The sequence below is a fragment of the Cucumis melo genome, chromosome 8 (genome assembly GCF_025177605.1).
Source record: "Cucumis melo cultivar AY chromosome 8, USDA_Cmelo_AY_1.0, whole genome shotgun sequence".
Taxonomy (NCBI): domain Eukaryota; kingdom Viridiplantae; phylum Streptophyta; class Magnoliopsida; order Cucurbitales; family Cucurbitaceae; genus Cucumis; species Cucumis melo.
In genome coordinates, this window is record NC_066864.1 from 20,926,216 (window position 1) to 20,954,050 (window position 27,835).

General features: G+C 33.8%; 1 protein-coding gene across 5 annotated transcripts; it reads right to left on the reverse strand.

Annotated features, from left to right (window-relative positions):
• Positions 1-15,682: 15,682 nt before the first annotated feature.
• On the reverse strand, positions 15,683-19,486 carry LOC127150585 (double-stranded RNA-binding protein 3-like). Of its 5 annotated transcripts, none has more exons than XR_007822996.1 (6): positions 19,170-19,474; positions 18,891-18,973; positions 18,773-18,811; positions 18,638-18,654; positions 17,007-17,212; positions 15,683-16,023 (listed from the first exon to the last, which is right to left on the reverse strand). XR_007822996.1 is itself a non-coding variant. In XM_051088463.1 (5 exons), the coding sequence occupies exons 2-5, from the start codon at positions 18,960-18,962 to the stop codon at positions 17,097-17,099; spliced, it is 273 nt and encodes a 90-aa protein (XP_050944420.1). In that variant the 5' UTR covers positions 18,963-18,973; positions 19,170-19,481; the 3' UTR covers positions 16,888-17,096. The 5 variants fall into 5 exon arrangements, 1 of the variants encoding a protein (XP_050944420.1); XR_007822995.1 differs by having other exon boundaries at positions 18,638-18,696; positions 19,170-19,464; XR_007822997.1 differs by having other exon boundaries at positions 18,638-18,811; positions 18,904-18,973; positions 19,170-19,486.
• Between the last annotated feature and the right edge of the window lie 8,349 nt (positions 19,487-27,835).

A 27,835-nucleotide genomic window follows, 5' to 3' on the forward strand; every position in this document is an offset into this window, starting at 1 on the left:
TCCTTTCTCCTTTATTTATATACTAATTTTTCATAATAGATTAGTCATCCTTAAGTTTCCAAAAACTCGCAACCTTTTGCTTAGCTGCAAAATGCATGAAATCTACTTAAAACACCTGGATTCTCGATCGAGATCGGCATGAGATCCTCTAAGATCTTCACCCTTCTCGACTGTACATGCCCAAATTTATACCCAAGAACTTTAAGAATTTCCTTTTCTACTTCCAGTGTCAATCAAACATGACCCCAAAATAGCGCGAGTTCCTAACTTCTTAAGCTTTTTGTCCTCCATTTTGGTCGAACAAGCACCGAGATGGCCACTAGATTACACTTCTTTAACCTTTATACTTTTCGTCTCAGTTTGCCATAGCCCCGAGTTGCTCCTACCTTGGCATCGGGATTTGCCCTCTGATTTGCATCTCGTCCGTGATTGTTTAAAGCTCGCTTGGGATTCTCACTTCTGTCTTCAATATTGCTCAATATTCTCACTTGAGATCCTTATGTAAAAAGCATTATCCCTTTCCTCTCGGTCGAGAAAGATCGACTTTTGCCCTAGAATCAACCTTCTATCTCAAATCTCGACCGAGATCTCACAAGGTTGCCCCAAGATACCCTTTCGAAAGCACTTAGCTTCTTATTTTTCAAAATGTCCCTTCTTTTTTAGGCATGGGTCTCATAGTTTTAGTGGGATTATCCAACAAAATGTTGGATTTTCCTACTAACTTTAGTCTAAGGGTAATATGGTCATTTGACCATTCAAGTCAAAAGTCAAACTTTAACTTTTTACCATTTTGTTTGTCTCGATTAATTTAGACCTCCGAGCATGAATCTGCATTCTTTTTTGAAATTCAAATCACATTTGAATATAAAGTCGGTCAAAGTCAAAAGTCAACATTTTGACTTTTTTCACCTTTGACCATTTCCATCATTTTTTAGCTTCTGAATATGAAACCGCATTCATATTTTAAATATTTAAATAACATTTAAATATAAAGCTCTATCTCAAATTGATAACTGACGACTATATCTATATATTTGTTGATTTCTTTCTATTTACCTAATTTGAGCAATTCAAATAATTCCATAATATTGTTATAAGTTTATTCCATATGAGCTACAAGTAGAACCTAATGGACCTATAGATCATGAACTCTAACGATCCAAGAGTAACTGCCTAAACTATTTTAGACCGAGCTAATCAACATTTGTTTACTAATGGGTCATTCCACTAAATTCTCGTAGTTGCACTCCCCTCACTAGAGATATATTTTTGTCCATCTGATATAACCATGATTACTAAGTTAATCCTTCACATGTTGTTCCTAACCTTGGCTGGGTCAAAATACTATTTTACCCTCGAGATTACATCTTGCTTCTTAAGTCCCACTGATCCACTATTGAACAATTGGTTTAAAGTCAGACCTATAAATTGAATCCCTCTTGAGCCAATGAGAGGGTGGGACCCCTTCTCCATGACTTGAATTTAGTTCTTAAGGGAACAACCTATCTACTAACCTTAAATTGGGTAGGAGTGAATTCCGTCTTATACCTTATGTCCATAGTAATCCACCCGATCTTACATCTAAAATAGGAGGCTTATTTGATCAGCGTTGTTTTACTGTCCTCACATGTATATATTTAAGGAAATTTTTGTGTGAACAGAAGTTCATAGTTATCTCAGGATTAAGATTAAGTTACCTAGGTGATCAATAATTGAAATAGTCAGTTTTAAACAGTCAACAGCGTTATAATGTAAGAGTGACTATTTAATGGTTCCAGTCTTATATAAACTATTTACCTGGGATGCCCTCACTTCCATGTCACTACATGAACGATTTAAGATCACATCGTTTGTACTAACTACATAGCGGACTGCATCTATAGGGTCCCCAAAATAAGGCGCTCGACCTTATTCATATACTATATACCGTTTGGGCTATATACTCAAACTTGATCCAATTTTATGTTTCTACATAAAATTCAAGTCTACATTAGATAGCCTTTGGACCTTAGTTTATTGGATTCAAGATTATAGTATTTAATTTTCACTAATAAGTCCTCAATAACTACTTTATTGAATAAAATATAATTTCAAACTACAAACTATGAGTTTTAGGACAAGTTATAATACTTAAGTCTTTAACAATGTCTTGAATAGGACAAGAATTAGTATCTAGTACCGGTAGAGAACCTTGTTCACACGAGATTTCCTGAGAAATTTGGTTCATGGAGTTGAACTTGTGTTGATGTTGTATTTTTATTGATTTGATGCGATGTAGTTCGATCTCTAGAATTTGATCCTCTGATTCTCTCTCAGTTGGATGCTTACGCTTGATTTGAGAAAGCAGAGTACGTGATGTTCTTGAAGTTGGAGTCTTGGAAGAAAGCTTGTATCTTCAAAGAAGCTTCAACCGTCGAGAGTGGTCGACTTCAAGAGTAAAAAGTTTCCAATCCCCACAAATGAAGAGAACTCCTCTATTTATAGAGTTCCCTTGTTGGCTTTTATGGACTTGAGCTTGGTCTGGTCCATGGACCATACCCATGGGCTCAATCAATTTGGGTCATAGTTAATTTTAGACTAAATTAAGCTTATTTTTTGGCTCAATTGAATTTTAGCCCAAGTAAATAATATTTAATGGAACCAAAATAATTAGTTTGATCCAATTGTCATAATAAAGACACTGACATCATTAGAATGGTCCAATTTGTCTTTAAATTTGATTTGGAACACATGTCAATTTTTAGTTAATCCCAAATACAATTATTTTAGTAAATGACATGACAATTTGTAATAGGTTCCAAAATTTCTTATTCAACAAATGCCCCCTTTCAAGATTTATGCACGTGTATGGGTGGGTGAATCTCGAAAAGATAAATTTTGAAGTTCAAATACGAGCTTTTTTTTTTATTGAAATTTGAATTTAGTATATGGTAAAATTAAATTTTGAAATGTTTATATACGTTTAATTATTTCAAAAAGTAGACTTCGAGATTTTATTTTATTTTATTTTAAAATATGTTTGAATATCTCAAAAGTGAAATCCAAGATTTTATTCCAAAATAAAATAACATAAGATAATTAAATTTTAATTTTATTTTATTATTTGAAAATTTTAAAATCATTCCAAATCCTATTAGAAATTGAATGCAAGCCTTATAAATGGACTCATACCTTGATTATCATAGCAGAGTAAAGGTATGAGAGAAAAAAATCTTCTCTTCTCCCTTGCTTTTTCTTCTTTTCTAATAATTTTTTTTTAACTCCTTGTCCCGTTTTATTTTTTAGGAACTAAAGTTGTCGTGCCTCTTTTTGCTTTCAAACGCGTCTTCAAAAGTTAAGGATTTTTTTCTTCCCTATTTTTTTATTATTCTTTTTTTTTTCGCAATCATTTGCAGAGGTGACTCCGCCGTCAGCATCCAACATCTATAGGGAGACGATTGAGCTTTTGCCGTCAGATCCACCGCCCTGGTAGAAGCAATCAGACACCTTAGTCATTTAGATAGTGACTCTACCATTAGCGATCCAACTTCTACTGGGGAACAATCGAGCTTTTGCCATCAGATCCACCGTCCTGGTAGGAGCGATCGGATATCTTGGAGAGACAGAGGCGAAGCTGTACCGTTATAATCATTTGGAGAGATGGAGGAAAAGTTGTATCATCATCATCTTAGAGAGAGAGAGGCAAAGTTGCACCATCAACATCATCTTGGAGAAGCAAAGGAAGAGCTACACCATTGTCGTCCTCTCAGGGCTACAACATATTAGAGAAGAGGTAGAGTTTTTTTTTTTTTGCATCGACATTTTTTAGAGGATGCAGAGCTACATCTGCATCGATGAAGCCTAAAGTCTTCAAACTTGCTTGAAAAAACAACGATGAAGGTGTTTTTTTTCTTTTGGCTTGAGGAAGACAAAACTTTTGAATTTAAATATGAGAAAGTGTCGATGAAGCCTTTGTACTTGAATATGAGGATGCATCGATGAAACCTTCAAACTTGGACATGGAAAAGTAATAATGCGATCCTCGAAGTCGGTGGAGAATTGGTAAAGTCTCCAATCTTGCATTTGAACGAGTCTTTGTGAAATTTTTTGAACTCAAATTTCAAGAAACATCAACAAAGCCTCATAATCAAAATTCTGAGGAACTTCTAAACTTAACGATAGAGTGTTGAACTTCAGAGGAGTGATGCCACCTTATAAGCATCTAACTTTGCAACATCTTGCTCCTAGTGCCACACCTTTTTAATTTTGTTATATTGCCCCCAACAAGGCATATTCAACTTTAAGTTGATATTCTTTGATGAGAACAAAAACCATCAATTGCTAGTGTCAAGACTAGTGCCATGTTTTATGTGGTCATGACATTACTCTTGTTTTCCATTCTTCTCAACTGAGTTCTTTTTTTCTTTTTTTTTTTACTGGACTGAACTTAAAGTTTCCTTAAGCTGCCTACGTACTCTTTATAATATAGAGATGAAGTCGTAACGTAGTTCAGCTGATTGTTTTTTGTTTTTTTACTGAACTAAACTTAAAGTTTCCCTTAAGGTACCTACGTACCCTTTATAATATAGGGATTAAGTCATAACATAGTTCAACTAATTCTTTTTTTAACTAGACTGAACTTAAAGTTTTCCTTAAGCTGCCTATGTACCCTTTATAATATATTGATCAAGTCATAACGTAGGTCAATTGTTTTTTTTTTTTTTTTGTCGTTCATCTTTTAAGCTTTTGCGGGCTAGGAGCACCATGCAGTTTAGGCTCTTGCGATAAAGAGCTTTGCATGTAGCTCATATTTTCATCAAGGATTTGTTCACCTTCTTTTTTTGTAGAATTGGTGAATATAATAAGTCTTGGCTTCCCTGTTAAGGAACCTTTTGTACTTATTTCAACAGATGGCTTCCTCTTCATGCATGATGGGACACGACTGTGGATCTTACAGTCATCATGGTTTTCTTTAAGAAATAGTTTTTCCTTCAAAATTTTCATCTCTCTTTGTTGTTGATTGTTTGTCATCTTTAGATGATCAAAAGCAGATGTTGAAGGTCGATCTTTCTTCGATGTTGAGATACTTAGCCTTTTGAAAGCTGAAGTTTGAGTATAAGTAAGCGTTGAACATTGGTTTTCTTCTTCTTTCGTGGCCATACTTAATCTTTGAAAGACTGAAGATCGAGTAGTTGAATGCTTGATACAATCAAAGACAGATGTCCTTTGCTTAATTTCATTTGAATTGTCGACTTCTTTAGAAGAGACATAGTTGTTGTCGACTTCTACTATGCTGACAGTATGACATGCAATGACTTTTAATATTTCTTTTAGATGATCCTCAAGGAAGCTTCTTCGAAAGAATTCTGTCAAAGTCGTTATCGACTGTCGAGCTTGGACGAAGTCCTCGTCTTTTCCTTTGATAGGTCTAGACTTCGACATCTTCTTGTTCCTTTTCCCATTCTTTTTATGAGAGATGCTTCCTTTTGAATGCTTTTGATGGAAGTGCGACTTCGTTTGAATGGAATTTGTTTGCTCTCTTTTTTACGAGCCACGACTATCCATTCTTCGCTCTCATCCTCAATAGGCTCTTCTTTGTTTTGAGGGTTTGTTGTCGTGATCTTTTGTTGGAATCGAACAAGTATAGGTTCGAAAATCTCAAATTTAATCAAATTTTCCCTTTGATCATAAAGCAGCATTGATGGCAGAACACTTGAAGTCATCTTGACTGCAACATGATTCGTTTCAGCTACTTCATCAATATCTAGCTCAATCTTATTTTCACGAGCCAATTTTAGAATTAGCTCCTTCAACACAAAGCACTTTTTAACAGGATGACTAATGACCCGATGATACTTGCAGTAGTTAGGATCATCTACTTTTCCTGCTTGCTCTGTTCGTTTACATTCTTTCAACTAAATAAGTTGTTTCTTTATCAATTGCTCCAACATGTCTGCAACATCAGAGTTAGGAAAGGGATAAAAAAAAATTATTTTTCTCTAAGAGTTGGGTGTCGCTTTTTATTGCCATCATGATTTCTTTCATGTTTTGTTTCTTTTCTTTTAGAGAAAGATTTCAATGGAGTCTCTTGAACAACCATAGACTCGTTTAGGACACTATTTGCAATCTTTTTAGTGTCATTGATTTCATTTTTGTCACTCCTCGTTTTTTGAACTAAGAAATCTTTTGCTCCTCTATTGGCGATACTCAGCTCTATATCATGGGTGCGAGTTGCCAATTCTTCAAACGTGGGAGGTTTTATTAACTGTAAAATATAGAGAAGTTCCCAATGCATACCTTGGGTGCACATCTCCACTGTAGACAGTTCTGTGAGCTTGTCTTTACAATCCAAGCTTAGATCTCTCCATCGATTTATGTAGTCGATGATTGGCTCTCCCTTCTGCTGGTTGGTGTTCATCAACTCTATCACGCTAACGACATGCCTAGTGCTATAGAAGCGGTTGAGAAACTCTGTTTCCAGCTATTCCCATCTGTCAATTACTTCGGGCTCTTGATTACTATACCACTCGAAAGCATTTCCTTTTAAGTTTCGAATGAACTGTCTGACTAGATGGTCTCCTCTTGATCCTGCGTTTTTGCATGTTTCAACAAAGTGAGCAATGTGTTGCTTTGGATTGCCCTTTCCGTCGAATTGTTGGAACTTTAGAGGTTGGTACTCAATAGATATTCGTGAGTCATTGATTCTCTTGGTGTATCGCTTGGAGTACATGAAAGAAGTTTCTTGTGTCCTCATAATGAGCTCTTATGAAAATTGTGATCATATCTTGCAGCTGTTGGACTGATAGGGAGGCGACAAAGATGAACTATTGTATCTATATTCCGACAACACAGCTTTTCCTTTATCGTCAGCTTTGACAAGAAGAGTTTTGCTTAACTCAGCAGTTTTACAAGTTACATCTGGTCTCTCAAAGCTGTGATTCTGTGGTCTCGTTCCTCTACAAACTTTATCAAGAGGTTAATTTTTCTCTCCATCTTCGTCATGTTAGCCTCGGTCGTTATATCAGCCATCATGACAGACATCACGTTAGGGTGTGCTTCCTTCTTTGACTTGCTAGAGGCAAAATCAAAATTTTCACATAAAGGATTTTCCTTGATGACAATCCAACTTTAGAAGACTTCATCAATTGCTTAAGAATGCTCTGCGCGATGTTAGAACCTTAATCATGCTCCTAAGTGATTCTCTTAGAACGACTGCGGGTGATAGGTCTTGTGTAAGTGTCGCTTGCAACAGAAGATCTGGATACAACCTTCTTTGATGCCATTGTTTTTCTTGTAGATTTAGATGACGAGAGAGAGATGAGAGGTTGAGGATGTCCCACTGGGCATGCCAATTTGTTCACACGAAATATTCGGAGAAATTTTGTTCGTCGAGTTGAACTTGTGTTGATGTTGTATTTATGTTGATTTGATGTAATGTGGTTCGATCTCTAGATTTGATCCTCTGATTCTCTCTCGGCTAGATGCTTACGCTTCATTTAAGGAAGCAGAGTACATAATGTTCTTGAAGTTGGTGTCTTGGAGGAAAGCTTGTATCTTCAAAGAAGCTTCAATTTTCAAGGGTGGTCAACTTTAAGAGTTGAGGAATCTTCTAGCTCTTGGGAGAATTCTCTTTAGACCTTCTAGAGTAAAAAATTTTCAACCCCAAAAATGGGGAGAACTCCTCTATTTATAGAGTTCCCTCGTGGGCTTTTATGGACTTGGGCCTAGTCTGGTCTATGGACCATACCCATGGGCTCAATCATATGGATTTGGGTCATATTTAATTTTGCCCTAAATTAAGCTAATTTTTTTTGGTTAAATTGAATTTTAGTCCAAGTAAATAATATTTAATTGAACCAAAATAATTAATTTGATCAATTTGTCATAATAAAGACACGTGACATCATTAGAATTGTCCAATTTGTCTTTGAGACACATGCCAATTTTTAGTTAATGTCAAATACAATTATTTTAGTAAATTATGTTGCAATTTGTAATAGGTTCCAGAATTTCTTATTCAACAAACGAGATTATGATAAGTTTCTGAAAGAGCAGTGTTTAGTTGGAGTGGATGTTTGCTGTCACTTCAGACAGCAGAACATTTTCAGAGAGAGTGCCCGTGGATGTTTGCTATACCCTTTAACATCTTCTATGTATCCCACAAACCTACACTTTTATGCACTTACCTTTAGTTTCCCTTTATTTCGATGCACATATCTGCACAGTCAAAAAGTTCAAAGTGATCAAGCCTTGGTGGTTTCTTTGTCCATTTCTCTTGTGTGTTTAACAACTCAACAGAGGTCTGAGGACATCGGATAAGTGTAGATATGATATAAGAAACAAATTGCGCTCACAAATGTTCAGGAACCATTGCATTAGATAACTGAAATCGAACTCTCCATGATGGTTTTGTTGAGCCTCCTTGCAACTCCATTTCATTGTGGGGTGTTCTCGACAGTTCTATGATGAATTATGCCATTTGTCTTACAAAAGTTATCAAAAGCTTCATTGTCTGTTCTCAAGCATTTCACCACTTCCTCAGTTTGTTTCTCTACCATAGGCTTCCACTCTTTATTCTTGTCAAAGGTTTGATCCTTGGATTTGAGAAAATACACCTAACTCTTTCTTGAATGATCATTAATGTGAGAGAAAATACGTTGAACCACTCATAAATATTGTTTGTACAGGTCCCTACAAGTCTGGATCGAATGCACACATCAAGAATTTTCTTTGAAGTGTGGTGGGATTTGGAGAAGCATGGTCTCTTGGCTTTCCCTACAATGCAATGTGTTCACAAAAATTTAGATCATTGGAGTAATCTTTGGGCAGTATACCTTGTCTGTACAAAAACTGCAATATTTTGTGCCACACGTCTCGTTCACTAAAGTTTGCATCAGAAGCAATGAGAGCAGATTGAACCATTCAACATCTTTAACCAAGAACAGACCATTGATTTTAAATCCGACAAAAACAACCTTGTCTTTCTTTATTTCAAAGTTTCCAACACTTCCACCATATACACATCCAATGAAACCAAGCATGCCTAGAGACATACGATTTATTTTAAGTTTTGGGAGGTGTCTTAACATTTCTAAGCAACTTGATTTTGATCCCATCCTTCATATTAGAGAAACTGATCGAATTCCTACAATTTTGTAGTGTGGTTGTTTTCTATTTACATCTCCTCCTTCCCATTCTCTATAGGTGGCAAACCAACCCTTGGATGGAGTCGTGTGAAAAGTGCATATGAGTAAATTACTCAATCTTAAATCTCACACTCACTATGATGGTTTGAAGCAACTAATGCATATAATTAAATCGATAATAGAGTTGTTTTCCCCAAGTGAATCTGTTGTTCTTGATCTTTTTCCTATATTAATTATCGTGTCTTTTCTTCAAGGTCCAACAATCCTTCTTCCAGTATCCATCTTTGTGGCAATATGAACATTTTTTTTTCTGTCTATGCTTGTCATCTGAGGGAGATTTACAATATTTGCTCTCGCACTTTCCTTTAACGAAAAGACTTTTAGATGACTGAGTGTCTTTTCTGCAAATGCAACTCCATCTTTTGGTTCTTAACGCTGATAAAATACAGCCAATGGTGATAGATATTTGATAACGGCAATTTACGTCTACGTCTAGTATAAAAAGGGACTCTCTTAATGTTTGTAGTTTCCTCATGTCAGTTTACATTATTGTACTCCTATGATGTCAGTTTTAAACTAACATTAAAACTTAATTGTTTATAGTGTGAGGAAGTGTGTCAGATATGAAATGGTGAGAGAATATCGATAAGTACAATCATAACAATCACATGAAAGAGTGACAGTAAATAAAATCAACGACAATTGTAGCTAAGTAAAATCAATGGTAATTGTAACTAACCGGGAGAGAAAGAGGGGCATGATAGATATTTTAATATAGTAGATTTCTAGAATTTAAGCTCTAGATTTCTCATTTTAATTAATATAGTAGGTTGCTAGAATTTAATTTTCCATCCTACTATTTTTAGCCTAACCCTCTCTCTATTATTATTTTCCATCTTTAAAACGTTGCCCACTTTCTTTCTCTTTTAATTGCAAGCTTAATATATGTTGAAATATAAAAGTTGAACGGTATTATAAATTTGAAAAGTATTAACTCCAACAGTTTGATGTTAAATTTTAGTCCAAACAAAACACACCTAACCTCGGTGAAACATCAACGATAAATTTATAATTTGAGAAAGAGGGAATTCTAGTAAAACAAAGAAAAATGACTCTAATGGTAAAGATAGTAATTATTAGTTACTCATTTATTGTAACAAACAAACTTTTTTATACTAAGCTGAGGTCATTACTTTCAAGTAAATAATCATTTTTCAATTAGAAAGAAAAAAAAGAAAAAACTAAATCTTCAATAAATGAATTCAAACACACGTTCATAAATCATGATTTAGCAAAAAAAAAGAAAAATGCTACGTAACAAAATTCTAATTCGGGGCTCTATCTAAATTTTAAATAACATAATATAATTAATGAGTTCCAATAAATTCCAATAAAATAATTAAATTCAAAATACTATAAATATGAAAAACGAAAGCAAAAGTAATTCCCTTATGGCAAGTCACGGACCCTTCTCGTCGCTTCCTAGTTTTCCTGTACATCTACCTTTGCCTGAAATATTAAACATAGAAAAGAGTGAGTATAAATATATATTCAATATGGGACCTACTACTAATCTCACTAGGTGTGTGTTAACTGTTCATTAGGATATCGTTAAGAGGTACCCAAAACATGGAATCTAGTGATTCCGAAGGAACACACATGATATCGAGTTGTAAGTGATCCCATTAGATCACTCATAAACATGACATGACAGATTGGTGGTCGGTTGAACACGCACAATCTTAAATCTATGAAAAGTGGTGATCATAAAGGATATCATACATATAGGTATAGTCCTAATAGCCAAAGTCAACAGAACACCATTGTCCATAGTATGTAGCAATATCATAAACATCGTAAACATGACATGAAATATCAACCATAAAATCTTTAATCAAGTGATTAATATATCATTGATCATAAATATGTTTGTCATCAACTACAATGCATTATACATCTTAGCTACATCAATGCATAACAGTAAATACATGCAAGCTCTTCATTTCATTTTCATTCTAGGTCTAGTAGTAGAATATCTTAACTTGAGAGATTAACTACAATCCTTGGTCGATAGTCAAAACCCAAATAACCCAATCCTAAACATAAACAAAATTAAATTAATAATTTTGTCAACCATAATCATCCAAATATTTATTTTCAAACTTATCCAAAACTGAGGGTTGAAACCAACCTTAAATGGGAAAAATTCCAAGGTTAATCCTTCCTCAATTTTGCCAATGACCTTCAAAGAAAAGTAATCCAACTTTTGAGAAAATAATCCAACTAAAACCAAAAGTTAATTTACTTAGACCAAAAATTAATATTTGATGCGCATGCCTAAAACTCAATCAAAACTCACCATGCAATTAAGGTGTCAACATCAAAATAGAAAACATTGGGAAACAAAGCTTACATCGACGCTGTAGAGTTTGTGTCGGTAGTAATCCTCTATCCCCACATAGTGTTGAAGACGTCGACATAGTCTAACGCTTCTCTGACACCATGCAATTAAACGTCTGGGCAATCTTAAATTAAAATAATAATTTCAAGTTCCCCCGACACATTGAAAGTAAATGTATGGGATGGCCCAACTGCAATCCACGTGGAAGTGTAAGGCATCAAAACAAATGGAATTATTATTTTAATTTAAGGTTTCCCCAACATTTACTTGCATGGCGTTAGGGAAGTGTTAGAATATGTCGACGTTAGCATTGACCACATCGAAGAAAATTGAACCTTAAATTATTTTTACCTTTCTTAATGTAATAAGTGAGACATCGAGATTGGTCAACCTTTGGCCGATGTAAAGCTTGACCATGTCGGGAGAATCTGTAACGTTTGAATAATTTTTTAAACTTTTTCCCGACAAAATATGTGAAACATCAAGATTGAGCCCAAGAAATCCCGACGTGTTTACTTATGATATGGGGATTATGGGATTCATGCAATGTTTTTAGGCTACATCGGGAGAACCCCTGTTAATAAGAGTTCTGTGTTTAGTACACATGAAAGTAAAAAGAGAAAAAGTTAGAGAACGAGAGGGAGAGCCATTGTTGTATGTCGTCTCCTTGCCTGTCGTCGTTGTGTTCCGCCGACCACCGTCCTCCTTTCGTCGTCATATTGCGCCGTCGTCTCTTCATTTCGGTAAAGATACGTTTTTATTTTATTGCATTTTTGTTTCTAAATAAATGTATCATCAATATTGAATTTGTTGCATGAATAAAGTATAGATTGTATGTATAGATTATATACTTTATTTGTATAAATTGTAGATTGTAGATTGTATTTTGTATTCATATTGTATGTATAGATTGTATATTGTATGTATGATTGATATTGAATTTGTTGCATAAGTAAATAAATGTATGATTGATATTAAATTGTATATATAGATTGTATATTGAAATTGTTGGAAGTTTATGAATTAAAATGTATATGAATTGTTTATGAATTAAATTGTAGGTATAAATGGAATATTCAAATTTGTAATAGGTTAGGGTTTAAATTATTGAAATTGTGATTGTTTTAGAGGGGACGTAGTTGAAATTATATTCAAATGTATTGAAATTGTTGAATTGATGAAATTGAAAAATTTTAAATTGCTGAAATAGTTTAAATACTTGAAATTTTTTATTGATTGGTTGTGGCTATCCTGTAGTTATGGTAGCCTATAGTTTTTTTTATTTATGACTATGCTTTGTTCGTTGGAATTAAGTATTAGTTAGAATTATGGTAGCCTTTAGTGGTTTATAATTTGTTGGAAGTGTTAGGTAGCTTGGAAAGATTGAAGTAATTATATATGATTAGGTGTTGTTCTAGCTATCCTACAGTTACGGTAGTTTTTTTAGTTTAAATTTAGATGTAGTAAAAGTTGGGATATTGGATACTTGTGGGGTGTAGCTTATTAATCACGGAGTAAGTTTGAGCATTTGAGAGGATGAATATAAGACTAATGAAACCTATTTATGTTCTAGGTTTTTAACAATGGACAAGTATTGGATGAAATTTAGAAATAAGTTCTCGGTTGAGTATAGAGAGGGAGTGTCCCAATATTTAGAGGTTACGAAGTATCACATCGATCGATAAGTAGTGGCAGATTTAGAAAATATATTGACAGGGGGTTAAAAGAAAAATATGGAAAATAAACCACATAGGTAAGATTTGAACCTAGATGGGAAGACGGGCTAACAATCAAAATAATTACTAAACTAACTTTAAATAGTAAAAATTAAATAATTTTCTTTATATATATCATACAAAGACAATAAAATTGAGGGGGGGCTCGAGCTCCCCTGGACCTACACTAAATTCGCCGGTGTCGATAAGTACGGACGAACAAGATGTCCATGCAAGCGAGGACCTTGGTTCCATTGCGGTACGTAATTTTCAACTTTTTAAGTTTACTTTTTTATCGATGGTATATATCGAAATTTAATTTTCTGTCATCGTGGGTTGGGAGGCATGAGGAAACTAGCGTTTGCGATGCATAGTAGATTTAGTTTTTAGTTTTTAGTTTTTAGTTTTCATGTATTTTTTAAACCTATTATACTTTTTTAACATTTGAATTAATCTTAATATAAATTTGATTTGGTATTTTAATTATTTTTTATTAAGTTTACGTTAGTTATTTTCAGAATTTGATTGAATTTAAATCAAATCAGAATCCAATAGCAAGAACACAAAACATTAAATCATAGTAAATAAAAAAATATTTTAAATTTTTTTTCCCGATGCACCAATGGCATCAGTGATAGACGCCTCTATCCACGCCACGTCGGGCTAGTGCCCTCCAACGTCGCGTCAGACATTCTCTATTCCCGACGTACATGTAGACGCTAGTAATATCCTATTGTCAACCCATTGATCGGATGTCGGGTTTAAGGTTTTCCCCGACATTTCGTGGCAGTTGGAGAAGATAGCGTCGGCCATAAGTTATGGCCGACGTCGTCTGATTCTCATGTCTGTTTTGCCTATTCCAATGCAGTACTATCAACACTCTCCCCGATGTGACTCTCTGTAATGGAGGAGACAGCCCCGACGTGTTTTATGGTTTTTACCGACGTGGAGGAAGAGAACCAGCTTAGGAATAAAGAAACAGCTCGAAAGGAGGAGGTTTGACACTAGTTGGGGAGATCAACATGTGAAAGAAAGGCACGCGGCTTGCAAGGATGAGGAACGCGCACGACTTGGCTTGACTGGAGGAGATAAAGGGAGACGAAGGAGCGTCAACTTGACACGTTTACTCAAAAAGCCAAAAATAAAAAGAAATGTGCACTAAAACACCCAAACAACGACTTGGCTTGGGAAATGAATCTAACAGATAGTGACGGAGATGATGAATGACAGAGAACAGTGGCAACAACAACTTGGTGTGCGGTAGTGACTAGAGATGGTGGATAGCGACGTTTAAGGTTTTGGGAGGAAGAAAATAGTGAATGGGTTTTAAATATTATAATAGTAATAATAATAATAATAATAAATATTAGGAGAATGGTTAAAAATGACAAATTTTATAAAATATTTACAAAATATAGAAAAAATTTAAATTCTATTAATGATAGGCATTGATAGATACTAATATACTTCTATCAGTCATATTGATAGACAATAATAAAAGTCTATCAGTATCTATCATTGATAAAATAAAAATTTTTACTATATGTTGAAAATATTTTAGTTTATTTTACTATATTTAAAAATGTAACTAAATATTTTTTTTAAATAACCCAAATCTTTTGTGTTTCCTCCGTTAATTATTTCCCACAAACTATTATTAAATATATATGTTTAATCAACTTTTCTCTCTTTTCAATTAATCCTCTTCCCTCACATCAATCCTTTCTCTTTTTTCAAAATAATATTATATTTTCTTTAATAATTATATTTTCATCGATAACAATATTATTCACTTCTATAAATAATTATATATATATATATATATATATATATACATATATATATAAGAGGTTTTTTCAAAAATATAAAAAAGCGGCAAAATATTTACACTATATAGAACAATTCCAAAACACAGAAAAATCTCAGAGGTCCACCGTGTAAAATACCAAAAAATGCTCTGTCAACCACGCTGTCAATAACGCACGCGTAATATATTTGCGATCACTACAAGAATTTTGGCCTTTAATGTCGGTTTAAAACCGACATTAAAGGCCTTTAATGTCACTTGGCAACCGACATCTTTGCGAGCGTTATTAAAGGCCTTTAATGTCGGTTGGGCTTTAATGTCGGTTTAAAAACGACATTAAAGGCCTCTTTAATGTCGGTTTAAAAACGACATTAAAGGCCTTTAATGTCGGTTTTCAACCGACATCTTTGATAGTGTTATTGAAGCCCTTTAATGTCGGTTTGGCTTTAATGTCGGTTTAAAACCGACATTAAAGAGGCCAATAATGTCAGTTTAAAACCGACATCAAAGGCTTGTTTTTGTCCATTTTTAGAAATTTATATTTATTTAATTGTTGTATTATTGTCCATTTTTTATAAACCAACATTGAATCCAACAAGTGAAATTAACTACAAACTTGAAACTACAAGTCACATTACGTAGGAAACCATATTATTCAAGTCTGATTCCACCAACAATGAAAATGCTATTAGCACTTGCACATAAATCCCATTCATATCTTAAAGCAACAATAAATCCCATTCATATCTTAAAGCACATAAATCCCATATTATTCAAGTCTGATTCCACCAACAATGAAAACACGCTTGTAAAATTAACTGCAACCAAACAGAATTATATAAATTCAAAGATCACGACATTTTAAAGGTCTCGAAAATGCTTCTTCAAACAATTATTAATATTGGAAACAAGCACCAAATGCAGCAAGGGCTTGACATTCCTCTTCTTGAACTGTAGCAACCGAGCTCGAATAACCTGAAACCAAGTCACTCAAGAATCAGCTAAGAAAAATGACTATAAAAACCACACCACAGTTCACAGCATCAAAGAGAGAAAAGGACAAATGAACAGTAGTTCAGTTTGGGATAATGGTGAATCTCGGTTAAACTTTAGAGTAATGCCCATGTTTGATTAAACAAAATTGCAGTATAATGAATGGAAGACATGAAATTTTAAAACTAACTAATATATGTGTTTCTCACACTGACACACAAATACAGATAAATTTTTACAGGTAACAGAAGATATTATTAACAGGGCCAAAGTACAAAAAATGGGAGATGAGATGCCTAACAAGACCAATTAAACTAATGCAATAAGATCCACACAGCAAACAGTTAAAAGAAAATTAAACTAAAATCTAACAGCTTACAAGCATAAGGCCAGGAACAATCCCTTTATAAAGAGCAGCAAAACCTTCCTCTCTCAAAATGGTTAGATAAAGTACTTAAGATTCTCACCTTCTATAAAGAAGAAGAAAACATAGTCGCTTGACGGAGAAAGGTTCAACAAGCAATGAAAAGAAGAGCAACAACAAAAGCCCTTACAAGCATAGTCGCTTGACGGAGCAACAACAACAAGCAATAAATGAATAACCATTGAATTCTTGAGAACACTTCAACTTTTATACATTTGAATTTGACAACAAATAATTCGAATTTCTTTCATAGGTATATTGAACCTTTAGCTATTTTCCATTGAAGATTTATATATGCAGTTATATCAATTTCGAGAAAAGCCTACCCTAGTCTACATAGGTCAGGCAGTTGAAAAACTAAACTAACAGTTCTCGAATTTATAAATTAGACCTAATCTTCAAGAATTCAACAATGTAGGTCATAAAAGAATTTTTTCTGTGTTTCATAAACAAAGTAATGAAACCAGTTAATATCTAAGATTCAGACACTTCAGAATATAAAGTGGCATTGTTCAAGATAAATGAATGAGAATAAGTTCACCATCTCAAGGCCATCTTGATTGGTGTTGTAAGGCAAGAGGTAAAAACATCTGCAGGAAATTCAGCTCTTTGGGGAAGAGTTTCATGTGATTCACATGCTGCAAGCAAAATGCAGTCCCTCCACCCTGGGTTGCCACCTCTCATACTGTACACTCAATGTTTTTCCAATACTTTCAAGTGCTTTTTGGGGTGCCATAGAAAACGGATCTGCAACAAGATTAAAAAAAGAATTAACAGACCTAAAAGACAACTTTAAAGAAGATAAAGTGCATATGTTTAACTGGAACCAGAACTGAAATGTGAAATCCTAATTCCTATCAGACAATTTGAATCCTTTCCTCTCTAGGTAATCAAATGCATTGCAATAATTCAATGAAAATGCAATGATATGGAAAAAAACACAAAAACAGCAACCACAGGAAGATAGTGCAAAGGTAGACCTAAGACCAATAGTAAAAATGAGAAATAAAAGAGCCGAAAACATCAGTGTTTATGTTTAATACTTGGTGTATAAAAGATACACCTCATAAAAATTCCAGAGAACAAATGCGATGAAAACAAGTAATGAACATCCTTATTCCTTAGGAGTACGGAAAAAAACATAACCAGATTGGAATTAATAATTTATAGGATCCAACCCACATTCGTCTACGATAGTATTTCCAATCATTGCAATTTGAATGGCATATGGTAATTGGTTTGTTAAACAGAAAATCATTAAGATGAAAAAATTAGGAGTCGTTTGATTTAAGGTTTTATAAATGCCAGGGAATTAAGAATGTTGGGGAATATGATACCTGGGATATAAGGAAATAGTGTTTGGTTAAATGGCAATGGTATCCAATTTTCTAGGAATAAATCTCCAATTTACATATAGAAAAGTTGTGATTCTTTTTTTAATTTGTGCAAGTAGTTATCAGAAATTTAACTTCCACGTAATAGCTGTCTTTCCCATGTTCTTGGCAAAAGCATTTACATCAGGGGCTGTGATTTTATCCAAGCAGTGAGAAAATAGTGGGGAAGGATTTGGATTTGGAGATTTGGAGATTTTGGTTAGGAAAATGAGGAAGGACATTTGAAATAGATAAAGCCCAGGTTTTGTCATCAAATCACATCTAAAACTTAACTCATTCAAATTCTTCAAAATAAATAAAACAAAAACAAATAGATTTAATGATTGCATCAGACGTTTTTTTGTAGAAAAAAGAAAAGAAGCCCTAGAAGGCCTTGAAAAGGTGAAGGCAAAGGAGAAGGAAGAAGAGTGATGGCAAGAAAAGCCAGCAGCATGGAGGAGGAGAAGAAGCAAAAGTTGAAGAAGAAGAAAGTAATCGATTAAAAAATCAGTGACAAAGAAAAAGAGTAACTGAAAAGGAAGGAATTTTCTAAAACCCACCATTTTATAAGGTAAAAGAAAATCCAACTTCAACTTCATTATGGATGCATTGGAAAATGATTTTCCCAGGAAAGTAAAACAAAACCATGAAAAAAAACACAGGCTTCAAATGCCCGTGCCCATTCCCCCCTCCAAAATCCCCCAACCAAATGCACCCTTAGTGAAATACGATAATCACATAAAACTCAAATAAAAGCAAAAGTTCAAGAAAAAGAGTAGTAATGGTGTAAAATATCTACCTATCCAGCACTCCATTCTGGCACAAGGTGAAATCTTAATTACATCAGGTGGATCAACACTAATATTTAAACATAATGGAAGAGAACCCGTTCAGTCTTTGCATACTTGCGACATGTACTACAAAGCTTTTTTACCTCTTCCACAGTGGGATCCAGCTGAACTTTATAACGGGCCTGCATACACATCATCAAGTTAGGATATAGACTAGCAATACAGTAAATCAGACAAAGTTCTGGGCATAATGGTCTCCACCCTGGGTTGCCACCTCTCATACTGTACACTCAATGTTTTTCCAATACTTTCAAGTGCTTTTTGGGGTGCCATAGAAAACGGATCTGCAACAAGAATCTGAAAATTAACAAACATGTTTGATGCTCACAGCTTCACATTTTGAGAAAAAAGAAAATGTTGGTGATAAATCAGTATCCGCAAACCCCATGAAACTGAAAATTAGTCTTTCAAAAGAATTAAGTTTACACAAAGCAACATACAGTGATGAAAGAGTAAGCAAAATTCCCAATTCAAACTTACCATTCTTTTCGTCGACAACCCCAAAGCAAAAAACCCCAAAGCAACATCAGTGTTTGAAGAAAGTGACGAGTGACGGCGGTGGTGGCGGGCACGAGCTGGGCACGAGGGACGATGGTGGTGGTGGTGCCAGCGACTCTTCGGAGAAGAAAGGGAAGATTGTTAGATGAGAATGAGGAGTGAAGAAGAAATTGGAAGGATGAAATCGTGTGGGTGATTGAGAAAGAGTAAAGTAAGAGAGAGAAAGTCATTTTTTATAAAATAAAAAATTAAAATTAAAATTAAAAAGGAGCTTTAATGTCGCTTTTCAAAACAAGGATGTTTAATGTCGGTTTTAAACCGACATTAAAGCTCCAGCTTTAATGTCGGCTTAAAATCGACATTAAACATCCGCATTTTCAAAAACGACATTAAAGCTCTTTTTTCATTTTTTCCAACCGACATTAAAGGCCAGATTTGTTCTAGTGGATCATTTAGATATGGCTACAATACGATTGTTTAGATATGGTTATAATTTATACCCGATCGTTTAGATATGGTTTAATATATACGCGATCGTTTAGATATGGCTACAAGGCGATCGTTTAGATATTGTTATAATTTATACGCGATCGTTTAGATATGGCTACAACGTGATCGTTTAGATATGGTTACAATTTATTTTTTTAATTCGATTGTTTAATTTTGTTACATGATCGTTTAGATTGTGGGACTCAAATCTAAATGATTTTTTTTTCAAAATTTGGGACACGGTCTTTTTAATTCTTTTTACACGATCGTTTAGATTTCTTTACATGATCGTTTACATTTGGCTACTCCAATCCAAATGATTTTTTTTCAAGATTTTTTATACACGATCGTTTACTTTTTTAAATGATCGTTTACATTTGGCTACTCTAATCTAAATGATTTTTTTCAAAATTCTTTATGCACAATCTTTTATTGTTTTTACTCGATCGTTTACATTTGGCTACTCCAGTCGCACTAAATTTTTTTCAAGATTCTTTATCTTATACACAGTAGTTTAGATTTGGTTACCCAAATGTAAATGCGTAAAAAAAAAAAAAAGACGATAGAAAGATTAAACGACATAAAAGAGAATCATAAAAGAAGAAGATGTAAATATTAAACGATGTAAAAAATAATAACAAAAGAAGAAAGACAGTTGGAAGAAATCACAGAATCAGAAAAGAATAAATACGATGGAAAGAAATCGCAGTGAAAAAAAAGAAGAAGAAATACGATGGAAAGATTTAATGACGTAAAAAAAGAATTGAAAAATAAGAAAGATGATGGAAAGAAATCCCAGAAAAAAAGAAGAGGAAAAGAAGAAAGACGATGAAAGAAATCGCAGAGAAATCGCGAAGTAGAAAAAGACAAATCTGAAATATTTAAAAAATGGCTAACATTATGGGTTTTGTTATACGGGCCGTAAATAGTTTGGTGTTTTGTTATATTTATGTAAGTTTCCCTATATATAATTAACCATAAATGTAAGTTTCCCTATATATAATTAACCATAAATGTAAGTTTCCCTATATATAATTAACCGAAACTCCTTGAAATCCACCCATTTAATTAAACCAATAAAATTGATGTTAATTAATTTCTCAATTAACACAAAAAAGAAACCAAATTCTATTAATTAATTAAATATTCACCCAACAAATATTTATTAATTTTAATTCTACCAAACCAAATAATTCTTAATCAAGTCAACTATAATTTTACACCCAATAATTTTAACATAATTAAATAAAATTAAGATAATTAAATTTAAAACTACTATAATTTTTTGGCATTACATCTATGGAGCTATAAGAGTGTATTTACATGAAATTTGATTCATGATTTATTTTAGGTCCTACTAGGATTAGCCGTAAAAGCTAGGATATCAAATCTTATTTTGTCTTTATCTTCATTTTTTGACTTTATTTTATCGGGCTAAAATTACCCTACAACACCAGCAGTTAGTTAAATTTATTCTATAATAGTAAAATTAAATATAAAGGGTTAACTAAAATTAAAATTAGTTAAATCCCACAAAATTAAAATTACATATTCTATAATAGAGTTCAACTATATATCATACTTTATACACTTTCAAAGCTTCACTGCCTCATTTGTTTCGCCACTCCATGCACTACCAATATACCTAAGTCGTGGCCATGATACCGCTTGTAGGGAAAAAATATTCCACTTCCAACATGTAAATAAGATGTTGGAACTTATCGTTTTAGTGCTTGGAACTTATCGTTTCTTTGCATTTTTTTTTTTTTTTTTTTTTTTTTTTATCTTAGGGCAACCTTTCAATGTGGTCCATTTTCTCAACTTACTCTACATGCAAGGGAATCAATATATAACATGGGGCAGAAATCTAAAATAAAGTTGAACATAAAAAATTAAGGTATATGTATGTCTAAATGAGATGGTAGGTTTAAGCAATTAATGTCATAAATGGACTTTAAACTTTTAAATTCAACATTTTATTTCATTTGTATAAAAATTGATACAAAGATCACTCTTTAGCTTTAATTAACCACATGCACCTAGAGTTCTTATAATTTCCTATCTACGTTATTGTGGTCTTTTAAAAAATATAACATAACGCCAAAATATTTATACTGTATAAAACAATTCTAAAAACGGATAAAGCTCACAGACCCACAATATAAAATATAAAAAATGTCCCATCAACCACACCATGAAAAATGGCGTAATATATTTAGTACACGATCATTTAGATTTGACTATTGTTTGATACATTATCGTTTAATTTGGTTACACGATCATTTAGATTTCATCGTATCCAAATCTAAATGACTTTTTCTCAAAATTTGATACACGATTGTATAGATTTGACTAAACGAATATTTTCAAGATTCTTTTGGTATACGATCGTTTAGATTTGGCTAAACGAATTATTTTTAAAATTATTTTGCTACATGATCCTTTATTTTTTTTTACACGATTGTTTAGATTTGGTTACCCTAATCTAAACAATTTTTTTTAAAAATCTCGATCGTTATTTTTTGTGTACACGATTGTTTAGATTTGGCTACTTAAATCTAAACAACGTTTTTATCAAGTCTACACAACCTTGAACAACCAAATAAAAGTTTGAAAAAAATAAATCTTTTATATTTGATACGTGATTTTGAACCAAATAGCAGTTTGGAAAAAAAAAAAAAAAGAAAGACGATGAAAATAAATCGTAGTGAAGAAGAGAAAAAAGACGGAAAGACAAACGTGTAATATTTAAAAAATGGCTAACTTCATTAGTTTTATTATATGGGCTATAAATATTTTAATGGTTTATTATATTTATGAAAATTTTCCACCGATGTATCCCCTAAAGTTATATTATGGGTATAATTTTTTTTTTCTTTCTATTTCATATCAAAGGATCAATGTCAATTCAATTAATTGGTAATCGATATTTAATATAATTGATATAAAGTTGACATGCAACTAATCTAAAATGAAAGAAGAGCTATTTAGATTGCTTGAAGTATTCACATTGGAACAATAAGTTCTAAGATTTATTGTTCAAGAAATTAAGAGGTTTGAATTTTATCCCACTAGATCTTTGCTCAAATTGTTTAAATGTCAGATAGACTTAATTTGGATGTTTGGCCTCATGAGTTTGAAATTAGGTGGTTTGGTATTTATACCCAAACCTATGTTTGGAGGTTTGACATTCATATACTTTTAAGCAGATAAATTATAAAAAAAAAAAAAAGAAAAAAAAAAAAGAAAAAAAAAGAGAACTAGTATATCGAGACAAAAATAACTTAGTCATTTTAAAAAGTTAAAAAATGTTCTGCCATTAGTTTGACGATCAATCTATCTAAAGTTTGAAAAGAATCAATCCAAAACAAATTATATACATGTCTTTATTTTCTTCATATAGATTCATTCATATTTCTTCTCTTAATTTTCCAATTCGTAACTTACACCAAATTTCTCAACCACCAAATTTTAAGTTAAAACATAAATTCACACAAAATTATCGAAATGATCAAAATCTCATCTTAAAACAAATCAAAACAACAAATAGTCAAATAAATTCTTTTTTTACTATTAACACAAACTCAATTATTATTAACATATTAAAATATAAGCCTTAAAAACATTTGTTGCTTTATTCATTATCTTTAATTTCTTCTTCTTACCGTTGTTATATCTTAATTAAGGTGTGTAATTTTATTTATTTATTTATTTATTTTAGATAAAAAAACGGTAAAATAGTTAATAAAAGGATTCTTTTTACGGATAGAACAAAGTGAAAAAATATTTACACTGTATAGAACAATTCTGAAAACGAAAAAAGCCCACAGGCTCACCGTGTAAAATACCAAAAATGCCCTATCAACAACGCACGTGTAATATATTTAGTACAACAATGTAGCGTAATATTTTTGGTACACAATCGTTTAGATTTGGCTATTATTTGGCACACGATCGTTTAAATTTGGTCATTTAATTTGGCAATTATTTTTTTAATTATATCGTTTAATTTGGCTACACCCGATCGTTTAATTTCGTTACGTTTAAAATTGGTTACACGATCGTTTAGATTTGATCATTTAGATTTGGGTAGACAAATCGTTTTTCTTTTGGTACACAATCATTTAGCCAAATCTAAACTATTTTTTAAATTTTTTTTATACGCGATCGTTTACTTTTTTGTACATGATTGTTTATTTTATCAATATTCTTTAGTATAGGATCGTTTAGATTAGAATAAACAATTTTTTTAATTATTTTGGTACGCGATCGTTTAGATTTATCTACATGATGGTTTGTTTTTTTACATGATCATTTACTTTTTGGCTACTCCAATTTAAATGATTTTTTTCAAGATTCTTTATACACGATCTTTTAGATTCTGCTATTTTTTGTACACGATAGTTTAGATTTGGTTACCCAAATTTAAACGACGTAAAAAAGAAGAAGAAGAAAAGAAGAAAGGAGATGAAAAGAAATCGTAGAGAAAAAGAATAAAGACGATGGAAAGAAATTGCAACGAAAAAAAAGAAAAGAAAAGAAGAAAAATGATGTAAAGAAATCGCAGCGGAAAAAAAAGGAAAAGAAGAAAGACGATGGAAAGATTAAACGACGTAAAAAAAAATCAAAAAAGAAGAAAGACGATGGAAATAAATCGCAACAGAAAGAAGAAAGACGATGGAAAGAAATCGCAACTGAAAAAAAAAAAAGGAAAATGAAAAAGACGATAAAAGAAATCGTAAAGAGGAGGAAGATGATGAAAGAAATCGCAGCGAGGAGGAGAAGAAGATAGAAGGACAAACCTGAAATATTTAAAAAATGACTAATTTTATGGGATTTGTTACACATGTCATAAATACTTTGGTGTTTTGTTACTGTAACGCCCCGAAAATTTAAGGTAAAATTTTTATCGTTTTATGTAAAGTGCAAGTTGATATAATAATAATATAATATTAATTATATTATTATTATTAATATTTATTTTATTTGTTATAATATCAATATTATAATTATTATTAATTAATATTATAGAAATATTGTTATTTCTAAAACAATAAAATAAATTTTTTATTTATTTAATATTAATATTATTAATATATTATTATTATTACTTTATTATTATTATTATTATTTATATTTAATATATATATATTATTATTTAATTTAAATTATTAATATTATATAATTATTAAGAATTATATATATATATATATATATATATATATATATATAATAAATTTTTTTAAAAACAAACCCTAACCGCGCGCCGCCTACCCCCCCCCCCCCCCCCGATTTTCTTCTTCTTTCTTCTCCCTTCCACACCCGACGCCCGAGCCCCCCTTCCACCTCCTTCTTCGTTTCGTCTGCCCGGCGCCGCAGCCGTCTCTCTCCCTCCCTCTTCATTTCCGTTTCAGCGCCGCCACCATCCTCCTCAATCTTCTCCTTCTTTTCCGACGGCAGCAGCACCGCTTCCACCTCCGATCTCCGCCTCCATCTCACCGCTACGGCCGCTTCCATCTCCGATCTCCCTCGGTATTAAGTAGCTACGGGTCCGCCGGTCGTCTCTGTCTCTACCACCAGCAACGCCTCCTCCTCCGTGCCGTCCGGTGCAACCCATAAAGTCCAGGGTAAGCCGAAGACCGTCGCCGCCATCGCCGGGTTGTTTTTGGTCTGTCGTCGCGCGCAGCCGAGGTGATCGTGAAGCCGAGCCGCCATCCTTGTCCGAGCCGAGCCCCAAGCCGAGCGAGCCGCGAGCCGAGCCGCAAGTCGAGTGAGCCGAGCCGCGAGCCGAGCCCCAAGCCGAGCGAGCCGCGAGCCGAGCCGCGAGCCGAGTGAGCCGAGCCGCGAGCCGAGTAAGCCGAGCCGAGCCGAGAACCAAGCCGAGCCGAGCCGAGCCGAGCCGAACCGAGAACCAAGCCGAGTTAAGCCGAGCCGAGCCGAGCCGAGCCGAGCCGAGCCGAGTCCAAGCCGAGCCGAGCCGAGCCACCTAAGCCTTCCTTCCTCCACTTCGGTTCACGGTGAGTCTTCGGTAAGGATTGTTTTGATTAATTCCCTAATGTTACCTCGTCCGATTCGAGTTTGAATATTGGAATAAGTTATGGCCCTCCTTTTCTCCCTTGAAGGTAGTTTAGAGTTGACACTTGGGTTCTCGGGTCTCGCGGTAGGCCTGGTTGGAGATAGCTTCCTTTCCTTGGGTAAGTCAACGGATGTCGCTTCCGACCTTCTTAAACGACTTCTACTAAAGTCATCAACTAAAACTTTCGTGTTTCGTTAGGTGGATCTGTCGAGCGTAGATTTCGATCGAGGGGCATAACCGAGTATCAGGTAAGGGTTTTCCTACTACTGGACCCCGAGTCCAGGCTAAAACCGTAGTAATCCACAGGGGATTACACGTTAGTGACTGTATTGAATATCTGTATGCGTGTTGACTGTTAAGTACTGATATTATATTTTGTCTGATGAAAATATACTGTGACTGCTATTTGTGGATTGAGATTTTATGTTGATGGACCTTAAAGTTACGGTTCAGTATGTAGTAAAACACTGGTCTGGATGTGGTTCATGGAGTTTGGACGGGGAAGGACAGTGAGTCCGGTTTTGGTTGGTTAGTCGATTGGATCTAGGATTTTCCCTATTGGTGTGCGAATCGGTAATGCATATAGCAACTGAGGGTGTAGATGTCCAAACCTATACTATCTGACTGACAAAGCCTATGGCGGAACTGTAATATGAATGCCGTTGAGATGTGACTGATGTAGACAGTTTAGTATGGACTGAGGGGTAACGGTTAGCTTCATCTATGGGGTAGTGTGCCTTACGGATATGTGCATCCTTCGGGAGCACTAGACTGATATGTGCATCCTTCGGGAGCACTAGACTGATATGTGCATCCTTCGGGAGCACTAGACTGATATGTGCATCCTTCGGCAGCACTAGACTGATATGTGCATCCTTCGGGAGCACTAGACTGATATGTGCGTTCTACGGAACCACTAGACTGTTATGTAGGGTACCCCCGAATAGGAAGTTAACTGTTGTCCCCTAACGGGCCCAGTAGTGGGTCCCTTACTGGGTATGTTTATACTCACCCTTTCTCTTCTTTAACTTTTCAGGTAGGGGTACAGCGAGGGGCAGACCGACGAGAGGCAGGAAGGATGCGTGAAGGCCATATGGACGCGTCTGGTTTTCTTTTCGCTTCCGCTATGTATTTTGTCAGAATATTTTGACTTGTGATTTTGGACTGGTGACTTGACATTTTATTTTGTGACTTTTTTTGAATTATTTAAAATAGGGCCCGAAACTGTCTTTTGTAAGGTTTATAATGTTTTAATGAATCGTATCTGGTCCGTTTTAAATTTTATGTTGAATGGTCGAGTTTTGGTATTTGGTAGTGACCTCAGCTTAGTCCGGAAAAGTTGGGTCGTTACAGTTACCCTCGTGAAAATTTTCCTTAACAAAAAATAATTAAGAGAATATTGAAGGGATAGGAGAAATAAATGGAAAATAGAGAGGAAGATCGCAGAATTAACAATTTCTATTCATAGAGCTAGGGTACTTTTTAATTATTTTTTTAAGTTTAAGGGTATTCTGAATAAGAAATTTTGGATCAAACACAAATTGCCACGTCATTTATCAAATTAATGACGAAAAATAGAAATAATTGAATTTGAGACTAATTAAAAGTTGATGTGTCCTAAATTGAAATTGAAGTCGAATTGGCAGATTCTGATGTATGCCACATGTTTTCATTATGACTATTGAATCAAGTCAATTATTTTGGTCCAAATAAATATTATTTATTTGGGCTAAAGTCTAACTAAGAAAAAAAACAAAGCTTGAGCCCATGAGTCTAATCTATGGAACAACAAGGGTCCAAGCGCAAAAAGCCCACCAGATAACTCTATAAATAAAAGAGTTATCTTATATGCAGGAGGATAAAAATTTTTTGACCAAGCATGGGCATATTCAACCGAGAAAGAATCAAATGATTAAATAGTAGAGAACAAACCACATCACATTAAATAAACATAAATACAATATCAACACGTACAAGTTCAACTCAACGAATTAAATTTCTCTGAAAATCAAATTCACACTAGTAGAAAAATGGCCTACGATGACAGTTAAATGCTGTCATTAAAAGCTTTCGTGACAGTTTT